At 46.1% G+C, this 15,539-nt stretch overlaps 2 protein-coding genes across 8 annotated transcripts in view; one reads left to right on the top strand and one right to left on the bottom strand.

Annotated features, from left to right (window-relative positions):
* Positions 1–9,277, bottom strand: part of ANAPC5 (anaphase promoting complex subunit 5) — a gene marked incomplete at both ends in the record, with an annotated part of 37,418 nt that extends 28,141 nt beyond the window's left edge. For 6 of the 7 annotated variants that reach the window (XM_084253454.1, XM_084253455.1, XM_084253456.1 and 3 more), the window contains 4 exons: positions 2,869–3,061; positions 4,694–4,803; positions 5,746–5,825; positions 9,071–9,277. In XM_084253454.1, the coding sequence (XP_084109580.1) occupies positions 2,869–3,061; positions 4,694–4,803; positions 5,746–5,825; positions 9,071–9,277 (590 nt within the window). Of the gene's footprint in view, positions 1–2,868; positions 3,062–4,693; positions 4,854–5,745; positions 5,826–9,070 lie in introns of those variants that run through there. The other variant, XM_084253460.1, reaches the window with a different exon arrangement.
* Positions 9,276–15,539, top strand: part of RNF34 (ring finger protein 34) — a gene marked incomplete at both ends in the record, with an annotated part of 31,051 nt that continues 24,787 nt past the window's right edge. The window contains one exon of the mRNA XM_084253182.1: positions 9,276–9,518. Coding sequence (XP_084109308.1) covers positions 9,276–9,518 — 243 coding nt within the window. The remainder of the gene's footprint in view (positions 9,519–15,539) is intronic.

Below are 15,539 nucleotides of genomic sequence, written 5' to 3'. Positions count from 1 at the left end.
TCTGTGTACAGTTTTCTGTAACCACACACCTTAATAGTGGATACACTGGATTACACACAAATGAATTCTTTGACTAGGCTATAAAGATGCAGTTTGACCTAGTCAAATGAGATTAATTTAGGAGAAAATTAAACCAAGTAAGAAGAGTCTGAAATTTATCATTCTTGACAAAGTCACATTCTGCTACTTTAAGAATATAAAATCAACAGATGGTACTAGGCCGGGAGCCTTGCTTCAACAGAATTAAACTAAAAGGGAAACTAGAGAAGAAGGGCTTGCGACATAACAGGCACTGTTCTAGACACTGTCTATGGACTTATGTAATTCTCACAGAAATCCTCTAAGGAGGTGAGTGGACCCCAATTTGCAGATGAGGAAATTGAGGAACAGAGAGTTGTTGAGTCACTTGCCCACATCCACGGGGATAAGTGGAGGAGCCAGAAGTCTGACGCAGGGTCTGATCCACAGGCACACTCCTCGCCCTCCACACCCTGCCTCCACCGCATGGCAAGCTTTTGTTAGCAATGCCAGTAAGAGAGGCTGTTTTTTAGCAAAACATTGGTCCCAGCTGTACCATCTTTTAAGTCAACATCTGCATCACTTTACATAGGCCACAAGAGTTCCGTTTTCCAGCGGAACATTTTTCACAGAATATGAAAAATACATAAGTTTTCTCACCAAATACAAGTAGCTTACTTGGGAGATGATCCCAGGAAGCAACTGAAGGGAAGGAAATGAAACAGCGAAGGGAAGGATGTAATAAAAAGCGTATTACGGAGAAAAATCAAAACCATGTTATGGTAGCCGGTTACCAGCGTGGGCAATGGACTAAGCAAGCATTTTGCATTCCTGCATTCCTCATCCAACCATGTTTACAGACAACTGTGAGGCAGGCACTGTACTGAGCGCTGAGGAGACCAAAGAGAAGCCAGAGGAGGGCTCAGCTCTGAAGGGGTGGAGAGGCAGAGGGAGCAGAGATGAAGCAGGGGTGGAGAGGCAGAGGGAGCAGAGGTGATGCAGGGGTGGAGAGGCAGAGGGAGTAGAGGTGATGCAGGGTGGAGAGGCAGAGGGAGTAGAGGTGATGCAGGGGTGGAGAGGCAGAGGGAGTGGAGTAGAGGTGATGCAGGGGTGGAGAGGCAGAGGGAGCAGAGGTGATGCAGGGGTGGAGAGGCAGAGGGAGTAGAGGTGATACAGGGGTGGAGAGGCAGAGGGAGTGGAGTAGAGGTGATGCAGGGGTGGAGAGGCAGAGGGAGCAGAGGTGATGCAGGGGTGGAGAGGCAGAGGGAGTAGAGGTGATACAGGGGTGGAGAGGCAGAGGGAGTGGAGTAGAGGTGATGCAGGGGTGGAGAGGCAGAGGGAGCAGAGGTGATGCAGGGTGGAGAGGCAGAGGGAGTAGAGGTGATACAGGGGTGGAGAGGCAGAGGGAGTGGAGTAGAGGTGATGCAGGGGTGGAGAGGCAGAGGGAGCAGAGGTGATGCAGGGGTGGAGAGGCAGAGGGAGTAGAGGTGATACAGGGGTGGAGAGGCAGAGGGAGTGGAGTAGAGGTGATGCAGGGTGGAGAGGCAGAGGGAGTAGAGGTGATGCAGGGATGGAGAGGCAGAGGGAGTGGAGTAGAGGTGATGCAGGGGTGGAGAGGCAGAGGGAGCAGAGGTGATGCAGGGGTGGAGAGGCAGAGGGAGCAGAGATAAACAAGGAAGCAAATGAACGTACAGTTGCTCAGTGAGAGCTATGAAGGGAAGAGAGAAGCTGGAAGCATTTGGGACGGAGGTTGCTTCAGCTCCGTGTCTGGGAAGGCCTGCGCGAGGACGGGGCCTAGACCTGCATGTGAGAGGGCAGGACAGGAAAAGCCAGGGCAGAGCAATTCAGGCAACCGGAGGAGGAAGAGGGCTCAGAGTGTTCAGGAGATGGGAAGCCAGAGCAGCTCGGCGCTGAGAGCAAGAGGAGAGGTGAGAGGACCACAGGCACGAGGCCAGCAACTGGCCGTGGCGCCCTCGGTTTCTCTCTAAATTAGATTCTAAGGACAGTCAACGAGGACTGTGGCAGAAGAGTGCCCTGATGTGACTGGTATTCGTGAAGGCTCCCTCGGATGCTGCATAAAAACAGAGAGTGGGGAGACGAGAGTGGGAGCCAGGAGACCAGTGGGGAGCGGGGAGCAGGAAGCTGCAGGCGCTGTAGCAGCTGGGGCGACGGAGAGAAGTAAATTCCAAACACACAAGGAGGAAGGCCTGGCAGTTGGGGTGAGGGAGAGGAAGGAACCAAGGATATCCTAGGTTTTGAGCCTGAATAAGTAGGGAGCAGAGGCACCACATCGCCAGTGCACAGACCTCAGCAGCCACTGGACACATTCTCTCTGATGAACCAACCGTTAGCTCACTTGGAAGCAGTGAACATACTAGGCAAGGTCCCAGCAGAAAACAAAGGGCACCTTCAAATGCGGGTCATTTGAGAAGCGTTTCATAAAGCACCACTTACAAAAAGAGGGGCAGAGGACAGAGAAACTGGAAGGGACAATACAGTCCCCAGGGCTGCTGACAGTGGGGCCTTTACATCTGGGGCCTGGGAAAGCTTCCTCCTAGTTATCAGGCCCCCAAAGGAGTGCAGAGAGGGCGGCCTAACAGCCGTGACCTACAGCCAGCCCACTGTGACCCCGAAGGAGGGAAGCCATGAATCCATATCCCGCCTTCCCTCTTCTGGGTGCCCTGGGTCTCCCACTCGAGGCAACAAGCCCACTGATGCAGCCCATATGGGCCAAATTTCCGGATCAGGAGGACAAGACGACAGCAGCACGTGAGCTCTGAATGAATGAGGGTTCGCTGTTCCCACATTTACGCCATTTTGCAAGGGGTCACTGGCAGAGAAACCCGTTACCTTATAGACACATCAAGTTCTTCTTTCTCCATTTTTCTCTCCCCCTCCTCTCTATCGGTCAGGTCCATCTCAGCATCTCCCACTGTCTTCTTCTCGCCGTTCTGGAAGTACAGCTGAAGGGCCGTGTACAGTTTAAACACTTGACTGAAAGAAAGCTTGCTGTAAGCCAAGATCATGTGGCGCAGAAACAAACCTACAAGATGAGACACAGACCAGGTGAAAGCATTAAACGCAGCCTCCACGAACCATGCTTACTTGTTGCTACTCTCTCGTCAAATAAATCAACTGCTGTTCCTTTCACCTAGAACGTGCTTCCCCTCTATGAAGCTGGTCTCATCCTCTTATTCAGGGCTCAACTCTCCCGCTCACCTACCACTTCTTTGTCCATCCGTTTTATTTTCTTTGTGGCTACTCTATTTATCTGAAATGATGTACTTGTTTACTATTTACTGTTGCCCCTCTGCCACCACTGGAATATAATCTCGGTCAAAGAAGGTTTGCGCTCACTTTGTAAATCTAGTCTGGCATAGAAGATCCATCAGTAATTGATGTTCAATCACAGAAAAATTTCCAGGCAAATAAGCCAGATGGAGGGAACATGGATATAAATCTAAAAGAAAAGTGGGGGCCTCCCTCATGGAGCAAGGGATTAAGACGCAACCTATGAAGCTGTCCACAGCCACTGCAGCACGAGTTCGATCCCCCACCAGCCAGGGAGCAACCCACACAGAGCAGCAGACCTCTCCTTAATCTCCCGCTGCTCCCCTCAGCAGTGTACTTCAGTCAGTCTGCCTGTTCTGTTCCCCACACTGTCTCTGGTGAATCCTCTTACCCCCACATCTCTGGCCTGTACTCCAGCTCTTGTTTGCATAAATAAATCTTAAAAAAAAAAAGAAGAAAAGCATCAAGAAATTTCATGCATGCCCTCGCCTGATAAATTATACCAACAAAACATTCTTTTTTTTTTTTTAAGATTATTTATATAAGAACTGGGGTACAGGTCAGAGGTGTGGGAGGGTGAGAGAATTCACCAGAGAGAGCGGGAAGTAGAAAAGGCAGACGGACCAAAGACACTGCTGAGGGGAGCAGCGGGCAAGACAGGAGAGGTCTGCTGCACCATATGGGTATCTCCCTGGCCTGCTGGGATTCGAACCTGCACTGCAGAGGCTGCAGACAGCTCCACAGCGCTGAGCTCAACCCGCTGCGCCACCGGGGAGGCCCAACAAAACATTCTTACTTGCCTTTCTTTAACAGTTTAGGTGGTGAGCTGGACTCGGAGTTACACAAGGCAGAGAAGAGATTCAGGGGACTATAAGAGAGAGTTGAGAAACCTAACAGTCCCAGGACCCAGTTAATCCTTTGAATTTTGTAGACAAAAGATGCTTTCCCATAATTATTTGAACATGTATCAGAATGGCAAGGCCATATATACAATCTAAGGGCCTCCCTGATGGCACAGGGGATAAGTCACAGTGCTCTCAAGCTATCGCCAGTCACTGCGGCATGAGTTTGATCTCCCCAACCAGGAAGCTGACCTACATGGTGCAGCAGACCACTCATGTCTCGCCTGCTGCTCCCCTCAGTATTTCAGTCAATCTACCTGTTCTGCTCCCCGCTCTGTCTCTGATGAATTCTCTCACCCTCTACACCTCTGACCTACACACCTGTTCTTGTATGCATAAATAAATAAAATAAATCTTAAAAAAAATTAAAACATGCCCAACATCCCCACTGTTCAGATCTAGCAGAGCAACTCTAGATGTGGTATAGAAAACTGCTCATGTCCATGAAAATATTTTCTGCTCTCCTTCGAAGACCTTCATACCTACTACACTTGTTTTATGAACCTCTGGTTCAGTTCCAGAAAAAGAATCTGAAAGGTCATCAAAAAATTGTTCCATATCCTTCAATTCGCCTTCAGCCATCAGTTTGATTCTGAATAAGAAAATCAAGGTATGTATTTTAGGAAGGCCCTTTGAACATCTTCCCACATTTCATACATTACAATTAACTGAAAATAAACCTATTTTTAAAACAATTCAGAGATCCAAATGGTGACATAGAAAACAAACTTGACAGCCCAAAATGTCACTCCCATGTCCTCAAAAGTATTACTACTGATGCTTTCTTGGTCATCAAATTTCTCAAAGTAACAGAGTCAGTAAAGATGGAATTCTCAGTAACTCAAGAGAATGAGCTGGACTGACAGAGAATAAAATTTAAAGCTATACAGCACTGTTTACAATAGCTAAGCTTTGAAAACAACCCAAATGCCCAAAAATAGATGACTGGATCAAGAAGATGTGGTACATATATACCATGGAATATTACTCAGCATTCAAAAAAGATAAACACATGCAATTTGCAGCAACATGGATGGCGCTGGAAGGGATCATGCTCAGCGAAATAAGCCAAAAAGAAAAAGAAAAATACTGGATGGTCTCACTCATAGCAGGAATCTAGAAAACTTAAATAAGGGACCAGGAAAATGAATAACTATAAGAAAATGAAAATCAAAATCAACAAAAAACTATGAACCAGAGACACTTTTAGGGGGGCGGGGGCGGGAGGGGAGGGATTGGGGTCAGAATGGGGGGGCTGCAATTGTATGGGGAATATAACAATAAAATTTATAAAAAATAAAAAATAAAAAATAAATAGAAAAAAAAATAAAATAAAAATAAAAATAAAAATAAAAACAACTGAGGCCATAAAAAAAAAAATTTGAAGCTATACGTTTAAAAAATGAAAGTACTTAGGGAAACAACCCCAGAATAATAAAGATATCATTTACAAAGAATCAATTACCACATGTTCTTTCCTAATGTTCATCTACTTTGACATCTTTTCACACATCCAGAGGAAAATGACATTTACCTGATCTGTACTGAATTTGCCAGCTGAGGACAAGATTCTTCAATTAATTTGTAGAGTTTAGATAGTGTAATATCTGGGCCCTGGGTAAAGGAGACATAAAGAAGTTAAGGATAAATCTTTAACAGCTGGAGACTGATAAACAACTGCCAACATTAACTCATTTATGAACCCTTCTACTTTGACAGTCATTCCAACCTGAAATCTCAAATCAGGAAAGGAAAAAGCTGAAGTAATACTTCACGTCTGCATAGTATTCTCCTTTAATCAATGGAATGGGGGGCGGGGGACGGGGCAAGAATCATATAATATGTAGTCCGAGAGGGGCCTCCCCTGGTGGCACAGCGGTTGAGCACTGGGCTACGAGGCTGCCCTCAGCCTCTGCAGCGCCGGTTCGTTCCCTGGCCGCCGGCGAGGGCCCCACAAAAAAAAAAAAAAAAAAAATGTAGTCCGAGGGCCCATCATGCTCTCCTTCTTGGTTTTACAGTCATGACAAAGATGCCGTCATGATAAAGAAAACTTACCTTCATCAGGAATTAATAATAATGGAGAAAATAATAAGCATCTCCTTTGCTCATTACAAAGATTAAGTAAGATAGTTCAAAGTGTCTCGTAAACTTGAAAACAATGGAAATACAGGTGTTTTAGTATTCATAGATATCATCTCATTTGACCCCTCCCCAAAACCTTGTAAGGAAGGCAGACGTACTATGCATCACAGTCCATAAAAAGAACCATCAGAGAGAGCATATGCAGTCTCAGCTATCAAAAAAAATGGCCACCTACGGGCCATTCTGGTGGCACAGGGGTTAAAGTCTCAGTACTATTAAGCTATCGATCTCTCCTGTCTCGCCCCGTTGCTCCCCTCAGCAGTGTATTTCAGCAGATGCCACTGTATTTCAGTTCTGCTCCCCACTCTGTCTCTGGTGTTTCTTTCTTACTGTGGAATACAATACAGCCATCAAACAAATAAGGTAGACCTATTCAGATATGCTGACATGACGGCCAAGATTTGTTAAGTGAAAGAAACAAGTTGTGGAACAGAAGTAGCACATGTGTAAAACCAATTAAAAGGATACACATATATACTTTTACATGTATCTACCTATGTATACATACACACTTACACAGCAAAACCTTAGAAAGATCCATTCTGGAGGGGAAAAAGATCTAATCTGAACTGTAATACATAGCTGGACAAATGAATATTAACTGTCATAATCTCTGAAAAGGAATAGGCTTGAAAGGCACGCATAAGAATATCAATGTTGGGCCTCCCCGGTGGCGCAGCGGTTGAGCGCTGGGTTGTGAAGCTGCCCGCGGCCTCTGCAGCGCCGGTTTGATCCCCGGCTGCTCCCCGGCCACCGGAGGAGGGTCCCACATAGTGTGCAGACCCCTCCTGCCGCCCGCTGCTCCCCTCAGCAGTGTACTTCGGTCCTTCTGCCTGCTCTGCTCCCTGCTCTGGCTCTGGTGAATTCTCTCACCCTCCCGTGCTTCTGACTGTACCCAGTGCTTGTATAAATAAATAAATAAATAAATCTTTAAAAAAAAAAAAAAAAGAATATCAATGTTAGTATCATTTAAAATTTCTATAATTAATCTTTGTGTATTAAATGAGCAATTAAAAACTAATTTTAAAAGTCAAACAAATGAAGAAGTCGAGGTATGGTTGGAATTTACTTTTTTCCTCATTGGAATTTTACTAGAAAAATTGATTATAACTATCCAGCAGTTGGTCAGGCAAAGAACCAGAAAGGAGGATCCGGGACAGAAGAAAACAGCATGTGCAAAAGCAAAAAGGTGTGCAAGTCACCAGAATTACTATTTTGATTTTTCCTGTTTACCAAAAATTTTAGTGCCGTGACTTATTTGAATAATGGGGAAATGCACATATAATAATAGCAATATGGCTAGGACAACGAATTACAAGTTACAGAGACCTTACTCCTTTAACTTACTCGGCAAGCCACTTAACCTGAGTCCTCATTCTCCCCAACAAATACAAGTGATGGCTTAAAAAACAAAAAGTCCTTTATAAACTATGCTGAGTTGCAGAAATGCAACTCTGGAAACTAATTTTATTAGGTTTACATCTTCCAAGCCCAGATCTTCTTTTCTGTCACCACTGTTCCTCAACAACTGATGACCCTTCAAGTCCCACCTTAAGACTACAATTCGCCTAAGAAACCCTCCCCATTCACTTGAATACATCCATCCACAAGGAGAAAACATCACTTTCCCCTCATTCCACATAGCATTTACTCAGGAGCTGCACCAGGCTTTGATGATACAAGGGTGAACAAAAATAGGACAAAAGGGCCTCCCCTGGTGGCGCAGCGGTTGAGCGCTGGGGCCCGCGGGTTGCAGCGCTGGTTCCATCACCGGCAGCTGGCGAGGGTCCCACATGGTGCCCAGACCTCTCCTGGTGCACCCGCTGCTCCCCTCAGCAGTGTATTTCGTCAGTCTGCCTGTTCTGTTCCCCGCTCTGGCTCTGGTGAATTCTCTTACCCTTCCGCGCTTCTGACTGTACCCAGTGCTTGTATAAATAAATAAATAAATAAATCTTAAAAAAAAAAAAAAAAAAAGACAAAGCTCTGCCCTCACGAAAGTTAAAAATCTAACGGAGAAGAAAGACGTCAGTCATACAGTCACACAAGTAATTGGAAAGACCCAGAATGATGTAAGGGATGGTACATGCTCTATGAAAATACATTTAAATGAGAATAGCTAATACTGATTAGGCATTTATTGTGTCACACAATGTCAAATGCCTTCCAAGGATCTTCTAGCCTTAATAAAGTCTTTTCATCACATATTTGTCTATTACTCTTCCCATTTTAGGGGGAAAGCAGACACCCAAATAGTGTATGGAACTTGGCCTAAGTCACACACCTAGTAAGTGGTGAAGCTACAGTCTCAATCTGCGAAGGAAATAACACATGTAAATGCTTAGCACACAACGACTGTTCAATGTTCACTGTTTTTTTTTTTGTCATTATTACTACTTATCACAGTCCTCTAGGGCGCGAAGCCTGTATGATTCATCTGTTTTTCCAATGCACAGCTACGGGCAGCCCCATTCTACAAAGGACTGAGGATGCGAGAAGATGACTTTCCCTAGTCGCTCTGCTAACAAAAGCTGGAAGCAAATAGAACCGGCACGAAAACGCATACAGAACGCATGGAAAGCACTCGTGCCGTGACAGCTGGTGACACTACGTATCTTTCGCTTTTCGCGCCCCTTCCAGGCAGGACGACGTGCCAGGGCCCAGGCCTGGGTGCGCGGTCAAGAGGTGCGGGAAGCGGGAGCCGGCGCAGGGCCCCTCACCTGCAGCAGCGGCAGGAGCAGCTGGTTGAGTTTACGCCGCTCCATGAGGCTGACGGCGCCCTCCCCGGTGCGGCCCATTTCGTTCAGCAGCACCAGCACCGCGATCTTGTACGGCGTCACCCAGTCCTTGATGCCGAACACGTTGGCGTGCACCACGCCGTTGGTCATCATGGGGTTGAAGTACAGGCTCTCGTGGACACTGGCCATGGCGCCCCGCAGCACGCCCAGAAGCCCAGCCGCCCTCCGCGCCCAGGTTCCGGCCCAGGAAGCCACGAGCCGCCAGACACCTCCGGGCCCGGGCCGTATCCCAGGAAACGGGCATCCTCGCAACAGCGGCGAACCGTCGGCCAACCGGGGCGGCCAGGCCCGAGCACGTGGGACGACCGCAGCCAATCAGAAGGCCCGGGGGTGCTGCGACGCAGAGGTGGTGCACCTGATGATTGGTTCCGTGCAGAAACTCCCGCGGGGAAGAGGGGCAGGTTCCTGGGTGGCTCGAGGTAGTAGAAGTAGTAGAGGGAAGTCGACGCTGGGGGGGCCAGGGGAGAGGCCCAGCGAGGCTGCCGCTTGTTCTTTTTATATAAGACAATTAAAAATGAAATTTAAAATCACTGTTTAAAAGCAACCAAATTCACACCTTTAAAATTTTTATTTGATTCTTTGTTAACCTAATTTTTAAAGTGAAACCTTGGGAGTTCTATTTAGCTCCTTTTTAAAGGTGTGAATAAGCATCTCCCCCTCTCGGTATGTCATAAATTCATTCGCAGACCTCCCAGGCAGGTTGCAGTGATGCTGTATTCTTACGTGAAACAGAAGATAGTGTGGGGAGTTTGATTCCTACCTAAAACAGAACCCATAGTCTGGCATTCACAGACCTCCAGAAACAATCCCTGCTGTCGAAATGACAAGTTCGTGAAGTCGGGGCAGGTAGCGCTGGCCTGGCTGACATTGTGCAAACTCAAAGTGGTCATTCTGAAGAGTAGACAGCTGTACTTGCCAATTAATCCTGCAAAGTGATAACAGCCATGGACTAGAAGAAAAATTGCCAAGAAGTCAAAGAGCAAATGTTTTGTGAAAGCTTTAACTACAGTCGCCTCTTGTCCACAAGGTACTCTGTGGACAACCTCTTGTACTAAATAAGTCTTCCGCAAGGGTGTCTTCAGGGACCCTGCCCTTGAACGCCAGACCCAACAATAGGAGAGGTACACGACCCACAAGAACAAACGGTTCTTACAGAAGCTGCATTTTAAATGTTTTGTTTCATTCATAAAACAAAACAATCCCCAGACAATATTTTCAATTTAACTTCTCACAACTACTCTTCCATTCATCTGTACATCTCCCAAGACACTTCCCTGCAGACTGAATTATTATAGTAATGATTTGCATTCCGTACTATTCTCTATGTCCCTTGAAAGAAAAACCACACAGTACTCAATTTTGGCTGTACACATTCACACACTGTGGCTTGCTGTCTCAATTGTTATTTTGTTGTTGTCGCAATTGTTATTTATTTAATGAATAATGAATAAATGTATGTCACAAAGACAGAAAAGGAAGTAGACATGTAGAAAATGACTGACAGAAAAGAAGCCATTGAGAACTTGGAATGCAAGACTTCACTTCCATATCTTGAGAACTCTAAATTTTAGACATATAATTACATACATTTTAGACATTCAATTCCACATTTTACCACATACAATTGTTATGTAACTATTTTTTATTTGTAAAAGGGGAAACTGACTTTTTGCAGAATTTTAAGACTTAAATAACTTCTTTCTCTGCCTCAATTGGATTCTGGACGCTCCCCCTTTTTAATAAAAAAGCATATTTTTTATCTCATAGCTCTTTCAGGAACTTTTGCATTGTGGGTAAGCATAGAATAAAGGTTGGCAAAAGCTACATGTAGACAAGTAAGCTTCTTGTCAACCTAGATAGAAACACTTTACTGAGTCTAAAGAGGAAAGTCATTTTTTATAAAATCCTAAATCATTTGGCTTTAAATTGGTAAAAAAATAGGGCCTCCCCGGTGGCGCAGCGGTTGAGATCTGGGTTGCGAAGCTGCCCTGGGTTGCGAAGCTGCCCGCGGCCTCTGTGGTGCTGGTCGATCCCCGGCTGCTCCCCGGCCACCGGAGGAGGGTCCCACATGGCGCGCAGACCTCTCCTGCCGCCCGCTGCTCCCCTCAGCAGTGTACTTCGGTCCTTCTGCCTGCTCTGCTCCCCGCTCTGGTGAATTCTCTCACCCTCCCGCGCTTCTGACTGTACCCAGTGCATGTATAAACAAACAAACAAATAAATGAATAAAATACATGCCTCTTAAAAATAAATAAATAAATAAATTGGTAAAAAATAAAACAAAAACCTTTCAAGTCATTCATTCAATTGTTCAGGGAATATGTGCTAAGATCCTACTATACTCAAAGCCCTTTCTAGATGCTGGAGATAAAAAGGGGTGAATTTTTCAATATTTGCTTCCTCATTTTCTAGCACAGGTATGAAGCATCAAGTATGTGTTCAATTATTGCCAAGATTCCTTTGAGTCAGCTGCACTTCAAGCCCTGAAAATGCACTCCACAAATATTTTTGATTATGTAGTAGGTGCCAGACATTGTTCTAATCCTGGAGATACAGCGGTGAATATATAAACTAAGGACTTAACCTCGTAGAGAAAAAAGTGGCATAGGTTACTAGTCCCAAATCCCCTTGATGAACCAGTCTCTGTCTCCAGGAGACTAAGAAGAACCACTGTGAAAGACATGTGGTTGACCTCCCTTTAATTTTTTTTAAGATTTATTTTTATTTATTTATGCTTACAGAAACTGGGGTGTAAGCTAGACTCTTTTTCCACATTAGCTGCAACATTTCTACATGCCCCACCACCCCAGCAACAAACAAGGGTGGCCTTTGTATTTTTAATGAGTATTAGGAACCCAGTTGGCTTGTCATGAATCACGATCAGCAGTGTTATAACTGTGAAAGAACTGAGTAATTATTAAAGGTGTTTACATTATGCTGAGTAATGGATGATTATGTTCACGATTTTATGATTCTCTGAATATTGCACATCCCAAGCAGAGCTGTGTCAAGTAGAACCTATTCTCCCCTTTGCTCACGAGACAGCTTACCAGCAGCTCAGTCCTGGCACGTCATCTGCTGCTCCCACGACAGATGGGAACACCAGCAGTGTCACAGAAGGCACGCTTTCCTGCTGCTTAGATCCAAAACTTCTGAAAATGACAAACCCTAAGTGCGGCTGTCATGCAATTCTAAGACATCATGTTCAGGGAAATAGATAATTGCTCTGATTGCTCTGAACAAGGAGAATATAACATGTGAGCCAGCTCTCCTGTGTACAAGCATAAACCCTGTCTTTTGATCATCCCCAAAACCCAGCTGAGAAGGGAAAAAAATCTACTGAATAAAAGGAGGCCTGACTTTGAGAGAATCGTGTGGAGTCTCAGGGCGCAATCAATACAGAAAGTTCTGGGTAATTAACTAAGCTGCTAGGGAAACTTGACCTGTAGTCTGACAAGATCACTAAGTATTTCCAGACTCAAGGTAACATGCCAGCTTCTCAAAGCTCAGGAACTGAACTGACCTTGCTCCCAGGAGAGGGGAGAGGGGAGAAACTCTGCTGTAAAGGCAGGAACTGGACCAGTGCAGGTTTTCTGATCCCATGCAGACCAGGTAAAGGAGGAGTCAGAGTCCTCAGTGGTTTTGCAGGTTTTTTATTTGGGGTTCACCAGGCATATGGCAGGCAGGGGTGCTGGCTGGGGGGCTGGGAGGCTGGCAGGCCTCCCAGCCCCCAGCAAGTCTTCACTCTATCTGGGCTCTCTAGCGTTCGTTCTGCTGCTTCTCGGCTTCTCTTTCGGCCTCTACTGCTGCTGCTGCTACTGCTGCTGCTGCTGCTGGCGTCCCCCCATGACGCCGCCCTTAAAAAGCACAGTCTTAACTCAGCTGAATCCCATCTACCTATGCCCACACCCTATTCCAGGTGCCCGCCATCAGGCATGCATTCAGGACAAGGATCCATCATCTATCCTGATGGCGGAAGGGCAGAAAAGCCTGACATTTTCTTTACCCTACATCTGCTGTCTCTGAACCTCCTATTTCATCCAAAGGAGACATCGCCATCAACAACAGGAAGGATCAATGAACAAATTAATTAATTGGGGTTGAGTTTACATTTCTATAGTCGACTCTCATCACTCATTTGCTTGACCCTACTTCACATCACTTAGCGTTCATAAGCAAAAGACAAGATATATGGGCCTCGCTGGTGGCGCAGAGGTTAAAGACAGAGCTACCAAGCTGTTGCCAGCCACTGCAGCATGAGTTTGATCCCCCGCCAGCCAGGAGCAGCCTACATGGCACAGCAGAACTCTCCTATTTCCCCTCAGCAGTGTATTTCAGTAGATCTGCCTGATCTGCTCTCCACCCTGTCTCTGGTGAATTCTCTCACCCCGCACACCTCTGGTCTGCACCCCAGTTCTTGTATGCATAAATAAATCTTGTTTTTTAAAAAAGGCAAGATATATGATGTAACTTTCATTATTAGCTGAGTACATTTTTCACTCATTGTGTTCATTTCTTTCACTGACTCACCTTCAATACTACTGACTTAATGGCAGTTTCCTGTAAAAGTGATCACTTTCAATAATAGACACAGAAATAACATTTGCTCATTGTTTTTTCTTCTTTGCTGGATGTTAATTCTGGGATTTGTAAAAGTGGCACACATATCAGTTTGCCAGTTTCTGGGCCGATAATGTTTGGTACCGTATCAGTTACCTACTGCCACGATAATGCTGTGTGACAACTACAAGCAAGCAGGGAAACCTGTTTACTCACACACCTGGAGCAGCTTCTAGGGTGCTCTGCTGACCTGTTGGAAGTGCATACTGGTCCCAGGGCTGGCTGACTGGCCAATGGAGAGCAGATATGCGTGGGGATGACAGGAGTGGTTCTCTGCATCTCTCTTCCACCAGCGTGCTACCCCAGAGAAAGTGCTCATGATGGGGGCACAGGTGTAAGACATTAAATACAAACACTTAGGTCCTAGAGACCTAAGCTCCTGATTGGCACTCATCCAGCCTCTGCCACAATCTTACACCTGTCCAGATACAAGGTGCAAGGGCAGGAATGGCACAGTGCAGAATCTCTAATCCAGCAGACCAGGTAAAGGAGGAGAGAGTCCTGGAGCCCTCAGTGGCTTTTCAGGCTTTTATTGGGATTCTACTGGGTACACGGCAGGCAGAGGTGCCAGGGGCCCAGGAGGCTGGCAGGCCTCCCAGCCCCCCAGCAGGTCTTTCTCTATCTTGGCTCTCTGGCATTCTCTGGTGGTCTCAGCTGCTCTTGTGGTTCTGCTCCCTGCTCTCCCAGTCATTCTTCTCTCTCGGCTTCTGCTGGCGTCTCCGTGATGCTGCCCTTATAAGCCCAGTCGTAGCCCAGGTGAATCCCACCTACATATGCCCAGACCCTACTCCAGGTGCAGCCATCAGGCATGCATTCAGGACCACAGGGTTCCGTCATCTATCTTAATGGTGGGAGGACAGAAAAGCCTGATACGTTTTCACTTACTACACAAGGGGTGGGAAATATACCCTGCCTCTTTAGGAAGAGGAGCTGCCAAGTCACGTGGCAGCAAGTATAGACCCAGGTAAAGAATGGGGTCCCCAAGTACAACCTACTAGAGGCAGTCCTTTTCTCCCCCTGTGTAGTCCAATCACAAGCCTCAGTTAATTCAGGTGCAAGAATAGATATGACCGGGCCTCCCTGGTGGCGCAAGGGGTTAAGACGCGACCTATGAAGCTATCCTCAGCCTCTGCAGCTTGAGTTCAATCCCTGGCCAGGTAGCTACCCACATGGTGCAGCAGACCTCTCCTGATTCACCTGCTGCTCCCCTCAGCAGTGTATTTCAGTAGATCTGCCTGTTCTGTTCCCCACTCTGTCTCTGGCGAATGCTCTCACCCCCCACACCTCTAGCCTGTACCCTAGTTCTTGTACGCATAAATAAGTGAAAATAATAATAATAAAAAAGACAAGGTTGCTTAAACAGCTGTTATTTGTTTCCCCACAGTTGTGGAAGTTGGGAAGTCCAAGACCAAGGTGCAGATCAGTTCAAATTCTCGTGAAATCTCTCTTCTTGACCTGCAGGTGGCAGGCTTCTTGCTGTGTTCTCACATGGCAAGAAGAGAGCAAGTTCTGGTATCTCTTCCTGTAAGACCCCATCCTCATGACCTCACCTAACCCTAATTACCTCCCAATGATCCATCCAAACACTGTCACACTAGGACTTCAACAAATGAATTTTGTTGGTGACACAATTTAGTCCATAGCATGAAGTATAATAATTTTAGCTTTAATATCTTCATCCCTTTTTAATTCCTTCCCCTGAATCGCTCTCTCATATTGGAACCAGCTGTGAGAAAAACTTCCTAATGTTAGAAATTGAGTAAGAACTTGACTC

Source organism: Talpa europaea, assembly GCF_964194135.1.
Source record: "Talpa europaea genome assembly, chromosome: 14".
In the NCBI taxonomy this organism is placed as follows: domain Eukaryota; kingdom Metazoa; phylum Chordata; class Mammalia; order Eulipotyphla; family Talpidae; genus Talpa; species Talpa europaea.
The sequence above is the reverse complement of the archived record's forward strand: the minus strand, read 5'-3'. Positions and strand labels throughout refer to the sequence as shown.